Genomic DNA, 10,900 nt, shown 5'->3' with positions numbered 1-10,900 from the left:
CTAAGAACAAATTGTAAGTAAAATTTAGAGAACACTTTTACAAATCAAACATATCTAATAGAGACGAATATTGTTGAATTATTTGCCTCATATTAATTAATGTCTCAGCCTTTGTTGTAGATTTTGTTGGTCTAAAATAATTCAAAGTTGATAAAGACCATATCAAAATATTTTCGTTGAGTCTTTATCGAAAAGATTCTCGAGGTTATTGAGAGAAGGTCATCGATGAACAAGGCAAGTTGATCGAAGATGCATATTGAATACATGGTGTCGTGATCGAAGCAATGAAAATGTCAGTATTTAAAGCAGTTGAAGGCGGTCATTTTATTATTAATTATAGTGGAAATAGTAACGCTTATGTTTTCCTGCATGAAAAGCACGTGATGGAATTGGACTGGGTAAAGAAGGCTTATAAATAAACAAAGTCCAAAAGGAATGGGGTTGGAATTTGTTTTCAGAAAAAGACTCTTACAATTTTACATCTCCAGAGACTTTTTGATCTTGCTCAGAGTTTTCTTTTCTGTAGGATTTTTTTTTCATGTCTCTTTTAAACACTACAAAAAAAGGTTAAAATGGTAGTTTTTTTTTGAAATTATGGCGGTTCCAACCACCATTATTACCAAAAACAGCGCCTCCAAGAAACACCAGTATGTTTGCATACATCGGCTCAAGAGAGTCGCACCTGTAAGACAGAGGTTGCTTACAAAGGTTATGAAACTTGAAACCAAACTCAGACAAAGGTTGCTGAGTTACGTCGGGAGCGAGTGGAAACCGACATATGAGCTCATTACCTGCATTAGGGATAGACATGCATCATGCTTGTTTGCGCATATTTGTTTGCGAGTGTATTTTCTGTGATTGTGGGTGTGCTAAATGATTGTTTGAATTCTGTGTTCTTTAATTGTTAAATTAGATGGTACCTTGTTGACTGTTATTGCTGACCAAGTATATATAAAATGAACTTAACTCCTAACTCCGACCCTACTAAGAACTCCCCAGTTCTTACCCTCTATCTCCACCCCTTTCAGCTACAGGTACGAAGGCTTATTGCGAAGCTGCGGGAGCATAGAGGAATATGTTTACGAGTTGAGTTGTTAGAATTTATTTTTTCCCTCGCCTTGTTAGTTAAAGTTTTATTCAGAGGGTAGGTTCTGTAATTGCTTTTGTATATAACACTACAACGTACTGTTAATATTAAGTATGTGAATATGTGTTGTTTGTACTTGTTGGAAAAGTTATAGTTTTAGTAAAACCATCGATAAATTTACGCATAAAGGCTCAATATTAAATAGATAATAAAAGGAATTAGGTTAGTAACGACTTACTTTTGGTACGATCATGAGCTCCTAAAAATTAGGGTGTTACATTGAGTTCCATCTAGTGGGAACATCGAGTTGAACAGTACACTTGTCTTATATCCTAGCTTCCTTAATAAAAATTTTGAACCTATTTATGCGACTAGGTGAAGCACGCACATATCTTATAGCATTTTTTATCTTGCTAATAGATTCATGCATATCTTTCAATTTATCATTAACAACAAGATTAAGAATATGTGCACAACACCTAACATGCAAATGCTCTCCTTTTAAAAGATGTAAATTTCAATCCTCCATTCTAGTTCTTAGATAAGATATTGCAGTATCATTAGAACTAAGCATTATCAACAATAATTGTGAACACTCTAGATATCCTCCACCCCAAAAGACATCTCTCAATTTTTTTACCAATTGTTTCTCCTTTGTGATTTTTAATAAGAAAAAAATTCATAATCCTCCTTTGGAATTTCCAATCATGATCAATGTAATGAGTAGTGAGACACATATAATTCAAATTTTGCACAGAAATCCAACAATCATTAGTTAAACAAATAGATTAATTTGGTTGTTTGAACACAGTTTTAACCTATTCTTCTCACTAATATAAAGATTTTAACAATCCTTAGCAACAGTAATCCTTCCTAGAAGTGAAAACCTAGCTAGGTTGTACAATACTCACATAGAATTTGAATCTCTTTTCCTTAACAAACTTGAATGGTAGCTCATCAATAATTATCATCCTAGTAAGGAATTTTCTACACATTTCAACATCAAAAGTAACTATAGCAAATACCCCATCCCGTCTTTTTTTGTTGAAAGGTAAGGATTGTTTGACTAGAGTCACTCGAGTCCCTATGAAATTTTTTACATTGGTTCAACAAATCATATCGCATATCAGTTGTACCATTTCTATGAGAGTCACATGCATATGATGCACCACACCAATTACATTTAGCCCTAGGATGTGATGGCTTGGACTTAAGACCCTTTGTAAAGTATTTCCAAGCCCAAGACCTAGGTCTAGAAGGTTTTTTATTACCTTCATTGGGATCATTCTTGTCATCCTCTTCATTGGTTTCCACAGTGCTTGGAGATGGATTTGTAGGAGTCGCTATTGGAGTTGCACCCGTATTAGTTGAATCAACCTTCCTCTTCTTTGATTTAGGATGAGGCGGGGGTTTGGTAAGCACACCGCTGTCCGTTGAAGAACATACCATGGACTCAATATTTTCACCTCCAACTTTAGGCGTTGGTTCAATGCGCTGTTCATTTCTTGTTGGCTGCATATAAACATAACAATGAACAATAAAATACAGCAATTTTATTGAACAATTATATTCAAACTCATCAACCTAATCAAAAACAGACCAGCAACAACAATTAGGAACAATAATTTTAGTCAAACTCATCAACCTAATCAAGAACAGACCAACAACAACAATTAGGAACATTAATTTTAGTCAAACTCATCTTCTTAATTAAGAACAGACCAGGAACAACAATAAGAATAGTCATTTTATTCAATGTAATTAATTGTTTAGGATGCAAGTTCTGCAGGATAACATACTTGTTTATAAACTATGACAATTGATAAGTTGATAACAAATTGATAAGTTGATAACAAATTAAATTGGTTAATTTATTTAAAGTTGATTTATTTTGAAAATGTAAGAGACACTTTTAATGTACAGACTCCAGAGAGCATTTGTCATGTCTCTACAATATATTGATTTGTGAATTCAACTAATATATGGGCGTTTAATCAACAATAAAAATTTAAAATCAAATTCTAATCTCAAAAGAAGACATTGTTGACTTGCAGCTCGCAAGAGAGGGCTCGGATTGGACTGCTCGACGACCGAGAGGAACTGCTCGGTGACTGGAGTGCTGCTCGGCGATGGACTGGACTGGATTGCTTGGCTTAAGGTTTGTTACGACGGCGACTGGACGACAGCACGGAATGGACGACGACGCGAATTGGACGGCATTGTGGGCTAAACGACGGCGCTCTCCAGCTTTTTGCTATGCCTGCGACGGAGATGAATGGATGACTTGTGACGACTTCAAGCGACGATGGACGACTTCCTTGATGGCGGACGAAGCTTTTTGGCTCCCTCAGGCTCTCATTCTCTCAGGCTCTTATGTCAGAGGAGGAAGAATGGAAGATGGAAGTGAGTTGTGGGTGAGTAACTGAGTGGGTGTCTGTGCGTAAAAGGGGAAGAAAGTTAGGGATTTGGATTGATGTGCTCTTTTATTACTAGATTAAAGGACAAACTAGTAAAAACAAGCACTATTGAACACCTTCCTCAATTCGGTTCGGTTCGGTTTCAGCCAAGTCAACCGAAAATCGAAACCGAACCGATCGATTTAATTAAAAAAAATCGGTTTTTTCGGTTGTAAATTTTGGTTCGATTCTACAATAATTTTTGGTCTAATTCGGTAACTTACACCCTTATGGTTAATAACTCATGATTTTAACACACGCTATAGACTCATATTAAACTAACTACTATAAAATCTAGAGTCCTTAAGGTCAACTGAGTAGTAACGGCAGATGACTAGCATTGGTCATAACATGCTATAAGTTGAGTCGTTATATATTGCGTAACAATTTTCTTCTTTTATATAATTATCTTTGGAGCAGGATCTCCACGAGATAGAAAATAGAGTTCCATCCTTCAAAATGCTTTATAAAAAAAAATTCTATTCCCATCCCTATCTCCATTTTCATCCGTTGCTTTTTACCCTCGTACCTATCTTTAAATATTTCTACAGATACTCACATGACTATATTTACGAATCTTTATTATCATCTTAATTATATATAAATGATCGGATGGACATACACCATAATAAAAAAGTAGGAAAGTTTTTAAATTATAATGATAATTTTTTTAATAATGTTTAAAAAAATTATATCAAAATTTAATTTTAAAATTGTTTTTAAAATATATTTTAATATTTAATTATTTTTATCACATTTTTTTATTTTTTAAAATTTATTCATAGTTCGTATCTTTTAAAATTATTTTTGACTACCAACTAAATTTCGCTTTTTAATTTGAATATGGAAGTAAAAGTGGTGTTGTACTCGAACATGAAGAATACAGGTGTTTTACAGTCATATGGTGTCAGTGGAAAAACTCGAAGGGTCCGAGTTGAGTTGGATATTCCATTTCATGAAAAAATTGACAACAACAAACAATTCGGAAGTCCGTTTTCTAACTTCTGAAATTCATATTTGCCAACCACAAGTCGGACCATGCGATTTGTTAAGCAAAATTTTAAAATCAAACAACTCGCACGGTCCGATTTATGTACTCTGAGTTTTTTCAATTTTTTAACACAAATCGGACTCTCCGATTAGTGTATTTTGAATTTTTTTCACTTTTTAAACACAAATCGGAAGGTCCGATTTGTATACTCCCACAATCTTAAAAAATACAAAAAATTACCATGTTAAAGTATATCACTTATTTTGCTTCCATATCAAAATTTTTTAGCCCTTAAATTTATGGATATAGTTTTGGTAATTTACCCAAAAAGAATATGTAAAATTAGAATGCGGAAACCAAATTACAAAAAGTGCAATTGACTAAGATCTGAAGGGTGGAAAATGTAATTTAAGGTACTGGTCTCATATAGTGAGGTACGGAGCAACGCAAACCGAATATCGAATACTTTCTACACCAGAACGATCTGGTGCGTTGAGTTCAGATCGCTTCATCGTCAGATTCGAAGGTGAGTTCTCGCCTCTTTCCTTCACTCTCATACTCTTATCTACTTTTGCTTTTGCAATTGCAGCTCTTACCAGCAAACGACGCCGTATCTTGACTTCTTCGTTTGCGTTCTAGTTCCCCGTTCAATTTTTGAGTCCTTTTCTTGTTTCAGTGCTGGTGATGTCGGTCTTGGGGTTACTTATTTAGCTTTTCATTTCAAGAAATTTTGGATCCGTGTGGTAGTCTTTTCGATTCAATTTCTTGTTTGTCTGTGTTAAGTAGTTTTCTTTCTTTTTTTAATTATCTTTTATTTATTTAATTATTTTGAACTTACTATTTATGCTCTGTTGACATTCATGAGTGAATGTTATTGTTCCCCTTTCTCGACTTTGATTATGATAGTAAATTATGAGATGCAGTAGAACCACTAGTTTACTTTTGCGATCTGGTTCTGGCTTTTTCGTAATTGATCTGATTTCAAAACCTTTGGGTTTTAGTGTTGAAACCGCTATGCCTTATTTTGTAGATTGGAATTTGGACACATCAGTGTTCGAGTTAGCATAGATTCACGGAAAAAGGGTTGAAGGAAATGGGGTTTGTAAGAAAGCCGTTGATCTGCTGGGTTTTCGTTTCCATGGTTGTCTTTGCTGCTCAGCTTAGCAATTGTTTCTATCTGCCTGGAAGTTACATGCACACATATGTAAATGGAGATAAAATATACGCCAAAGTGAATTCGCTGACCTCGATTGAAACTGAGCTTCCATTCAGCTATTACAGCCTTCCATACTGCAAGCCGCTTGGTGGCATAAAGAAGAGTGCTGAGAATCTCGGAGAGCTCCTTATGGGGGATCAGATTGATAACTCGCCCTACCGGTTCCAAATGAATGTTAACGAGACAATCTACCTCTGTACAACAACCCCTCTGAACGAGCATGAGGTTAAGCTACTTAAACAGAGAACTCGGGATCTGTACCAAGTGAATATGATCCTTGATAACCTCCCGGTTATGCGGTTTGCTGTTCAAAATGGGGTTAAGATCCAGTGGACAGGGTTCCCCGTTGGGTATACACCCCCTGGTAGCAATGATGACTACATCATCAACCACCTGAAGTTTACAATTTTGGTTCATGAATATGAAGGAAGCAATGCTGAGATTATAGGGACCGGAGAGGAAGGATTGGGGGTTATTTCTGAATCCGAGAAGAAGAAAGCATCTGGATATGAAATAGTTGGCTTTCAGGTTTCCCCTTGCAGTATTAAGTATGATCCTGATGTCATGACAAAACTCCACATGTATGATAATACCAATCCTATAACCTGCCCAAGTGAGCTTGAAAAGTATCAAGTAATAAGAGAGCAAGAAAGGATATCATTCACATATGAGGTTGAATTCGTGAAAAGTGATATAAGATGGCCGTCCCGTTGGGATGCTTACTTGAAGATGGAAGGTTCCAGAGTTCATTGGTTTTCAATCATGAATTCGCTTATGGTTATCTTTTTCCTTGCTGGTATTGTCTTTGTTATTTTCTTGAGGACTGTGCGAAGGGACTTGACAAGGTATGAGGAACTTGATAAAGAGGCACAAGCTCAGATGAATGAGGAGCTCTCGGGATGGAAACTTGTTGTGGGAGATGTTTTCAGGGAGCCTAATTGCTCAAAGCTTCTGTGTGTCATGGTTGGAGATGGAGTTCAAATTCTTGGAATGGGTGGTGTGACCATTGTTTTTGCAGCCCTTGGTTTTATGTCACCAGCCTCCCGCGGTATGTTACTAACAGGAATGATTGTTTTATTTCTTATCCTTGGGATTGCTGCCGGTTATGTTAGTGTTCGGCTCTGGAGGACCATTAAGGGAACCTCGGAGGGATGGAGATCTGTTTCCTGGTCTGCAGCTTGTTTCTTTCCCGGAATCGCTTTCATCATTCTTACAGTACTGAATTTTATTTTGTGGGGGAGCAGCAGTACTGGTGCGATTCCCATTTCCTTGTATTTTGAGCTGTTCTTTCTTTGGTTCTGTATTTCAGTACCACTTACCATGATTGGAGGATTTATGGGGACAAGAGCAGAGGCAATCGAATATCCTGTGCGTACTAATCAAATTCCAAGGGAAATTCCCGCCCGTAAATATCCATCATGGCTTCTGGTTCTTGGTGCCGGAACTCTTCCATTTGGAACCCTCTTCATTGAGCTTTTCTTTATCCTTTCCAGTATCTGGCTTGGGAGGTTCTATTATGTATTTGGTTTCCTGCTGGTTGTTCTTCTACTGCTGGTTATCGTTTGTGCAGAAGTATCGGTTGTCCTCACCTATATGCACCTGTGTGTGGAAGATTGGCAGTGGTGGTGGAAGGCATTCTTTGCTTCGGGTTCTGTTTCACTATATGTCTTCTTGTACTCAATTAACTACTTGGTTTTTGACCTGCAGAGTTTGAGTGGACCAGTCTCAGCTACACTTTACCTCGGCTATTCACTACTCATGGCGGTGGCGATTATGTTGGCCACCGGGACCATTGGCTTCCTTATGTCATTCTACTTTGTGCATTACTTGTTCTCGTCCGTAAAGATAGATTGAGGTTATTTCCGCAATCTCCATCTACCACGCGAAAGATCAGTCGTTATACCGTTGAGTTCATTTTGTAGGGATGATTGCAGATGAGTTGGGGGGCAACATATGCTTACTTGATTGCATTATTACATAATATATTCTAATATCTGAAGTTTGCTCCCCTTATACCGGTGTCCTTAAGTGATTTTGTTCATTCATGTATTCATCGAGTGTTGGAACTTGGAACACATTATGTTTCATGTACTTCGGTTAAGCCGATTCAGGAATTTGTAACTGCTGAGAGCCTGAGACTATCATCCCGCGTCAATACTGAAGATAGTTTATGAGATGGATGCTGTGCCAGATTTCATTGTGATTTTCTGTTCAGTGTGCCTTCGGCTGTGTAATATTTTGGAAGGGATATTTACTTTTAACAAGAAACACTCCTAAGTACTGCAATTTAGAATTTTTTTTTAATCAATGAAAAATAATAAAAACATGAAGAATATCTAAGAGATGAAGGCTTAAAGGCTTTTTTATATAAATAAATATTAGAATATATTATTTACCAAAATACGCATCAGGAGAAAGTCTTTTCAAAATGCGCAGGGCCATATCAGATGGGGCACTTGCGAAATGGAGTTTCACTCCAAGTTAGGTCCGGCGGCGGCGAAACGGACCTGACAGCAACAGGCACCCAACTTCACTAATGGCAGCCACGAAATGGTGCACATCATGCCTGGCACACACGAGGTGGGCCAATTCTTGGGCAGCGACCACGAAATAGTTCCATTACGCCGGCGGCACACGCGAGTTGGTCTCTTCGTTTGTGGCGCCCATGAATTGGATGGTCAAGGCTACAAGAATTCAGCAAGCTCTTGTTCCCGTACCTCACATGCATTGGTTGTATTGGGTGGCCAAGGACAGTTGGGAAGGTAGTTGGGACAAATATAAAAGGGTGTTGGAGAGGGGACCTGAAGCACGGTTGAAAGAGAAAGGGTAAAAAAAAAAGTGTTGGTGCTAAAAGAAAGTTTTGCTGAGGTTGATGTGTGGTGCTGTGTTTGAAGAAAAAAAAAAGTAACATGAAGTGCACCAATTCGTGGATGCTCCCCCTGTATTGGGCATTTCGCTGGCGTCAGACCTGAGATGCCCCCCTCCCCCAAAATTTTGTGTACGTCGACCATGATATGCCACCTGTTGCTGTCAGGTCCATTTCGCGGCCGCCGGACCTGAGTTGGAGTGAAATTCCATTTCGCGGGCGCTGCATCTGATATGGCCCTGCGCATTTCAGGAAGACTTTCTACTGGTGCGTATTTTGATAAATAATGTATTTTTAATATTTATTTATATAAAAAAGTCAGGCTTAAATGGATTATCATACGTTGATAATTCTAAGTTGTAAAATAACGGCTTTTTTATATAATTAAACATTAAAAAAGCTTTTATTCCCATAATACGCACCATTTTAAACTGATCCTAAAATACGCACGCCCAATTCGTGCATAGCAGTCGCGAAATGGAGTTTCCCTTAAATTCATGTGTGACCCCCACGAAATGGCGCAATCGCAGCAGCTTTCTCCATTTCCTTTCTGCCATCAACGAAATGGAGCCAAGTCAATGACGGCGCACACGAGGTGGTGCACCTCAGGGGCAGTGCATGCGAATTGGCCAACCTGATGGCGGCGGCAACGAAATGGAGAACCTCGTGCGGGGCGCCCACGAAAAGGTGTGGTCAAAGTACATGTTGCAGAAACCGTACCTCACATGCATTGGCTATGTTGGGAGGCATGAGACACTTGGGAAGGGAGCCAAGACCATTATAAAAGAGTTGTGGGAGGGGACCTCATGCACGGTCGAATTGAAGGGAACATATGGTTAAAAAAAAATTGTATAAGTGGTAAAAGGAAGGTAGGAGAAGTTGGTAGTGCTGAAAAAAAAAATTTAATATGAGTGGGGCAGGGGTTACCGCAGAGGAGAACTTGAACCGGTTGGACGAACATCATACAGCGGCACATTTATTCCATAAGGTTAGTTTACGTCATTAAGTTGATAGTTGTCGTTAGCGATTATTCGACATAATTTTTTCCACGTTTAAAAATTTTTGTAATGTATTTTGAATTATTGTATTTCTTGCTACCTTCTGTTGCAGCCGACACGTGTCCTTACTCCTTATGGCCCGCTCGTCGATGTTTTCATGGTGGATCCTGCAGATCCAAGCATGGAAATTAGGCTGCAGAGGCTTGAGCCTTATCTGAGACGCACTGAATTTTACCACGCCTCTTTGATCAAGCGCTTTGAGTACGACAATCCACTTATTAGTGCCTTCGTTGAACGATGGCGATCGGAGACACACACCTTCCACCTCCCTTGGGGCGAGTGTACGATAACCCTGGAGGATGTAGCAATGCAGTTAGGGTTACCTGTTGATGGTTAGCCTGTTAGTGGTACTTTGAGGTCATGGAGCAAGTTTCACCAAAGAGATATTTGGGAATGATGTCATGAACTTCTAGGTATGAACCATTCCGGTAGGTCAACTTCGTGATTTCTTTTTTCCCAACCATTCCGGTATGAACCAAAATTAGATTCTTCAGATCTTGTAACGATGTCTGTGGTGGAATCATTATCCATAATGGATCATCGCAAACGAATGTAATACCTTCTGCTGTATGAGAAATTTCTCCATTGGGATATATAATTAAATACACGTTCTCCGAAGTCATACACAAAACAATCCAATCTGAATACCCAAAAAAATTTTTAAGAGAGAAAGAAGCTTGTGAACTTGAGAGAGAATGTTGGAGAGTTGCAAGAGAGTGGATATAGAATGGCTTCTTCTATGGTTGATCCAGTAGCGTTTATATAGGCAAATCACGATCGCATTTCATGGCCCGTGCACCAGAAGTGGCCAAACTCGCGTCCGCTGCAGTTGAGTTGGGGCCAACTCGTGGCCGCCGACCCAGATGTGCCCCATTTCGCAGGTGACAGGCACTAAATGGGACCTGCACCATTCAGTGGTCGCCGCTATTGAGTTGGAACATGCTGCTGTTTTTTCCATTTCACGGGCGCTCCACCAGAAATGAAGAGGAAACCCATTTCATAGGCGGCGGCCAAGACATGGGCATGCGTATTTTCGTAACGTTTTCCTGCCATGCGTATTTTAGGAATTAAAATTTTACCATGTTTAATTATATAAAAAAGCCGTAAAATAACTAATATTTCCTTTATGATAATTTATAAGCAGAAAATAATCGTTTCAAAATGTCTATGACTTGAGCAAATTGACCCCAACCTCCTAAATATCAAATAAAGTAACATTCTTCATA

General features: G+C 38.5%; 1 protein-coding gene across 3 annotated transcripts; it reads left to right on the top strand.

Annotated features, from left to right (window-relative positions):
* On the top strand, window positions 4,903–8,054 carry LOC107630014 (transmembrane 9 superfamily member 12). 3 transcript variants are annotated; one of them, XM_016333008.2, is made up of 2 exons: window positions 4,903–5,060; window positions 5,565–8,054. In XM_016333008.2, the coding sequence occupies exon 2, from the start codon at window positions 5,628–5,630 to the stop codon at window positions 7,602–7,604; it is 1,977 nt and encodes a 658-aa protein (XP_016188494.1). In that variant the 5' UTR covers window positions 4,903–5,060; window positions 5,565–5,627; the 3' UTR covers window positions 7,605–8,054. The 3 variants fall into 3 exon arrangements, with proteins under 3 accessions (XP_016188494.1, XP_020974122.1, XP_020974123.1); XM_021118463.1 differs by having other exon boundaries at window positions 4,917–5,060; window positions 5,536–8,054; XM_021118464.1 differs by lacking the exon at window positions 4,903–5,060 and adding an exon at window positions 5,094–5,277.

The sequence above is a fragment of the Arachis ipaensis genome, chromosome B03 (assembly GCF_000816755.2).
Source record: "Arachis ipaensis cultivar K30076 chromosome B03, Araip1.1, whole genome shotgun sequence".
Classification (NCBI taxonomy): domain Eukaryota; kingdom Viridiplantae; phylum Streptophyta; class Magnoliopsida; order Fabales; family Fabaceae; genus Arachis; species Arachis ipaensis.
Note: the sequence above shows the minus strand (reverse complement) of the source record. Positions and strands in the feature narration are given on the sequence as shown.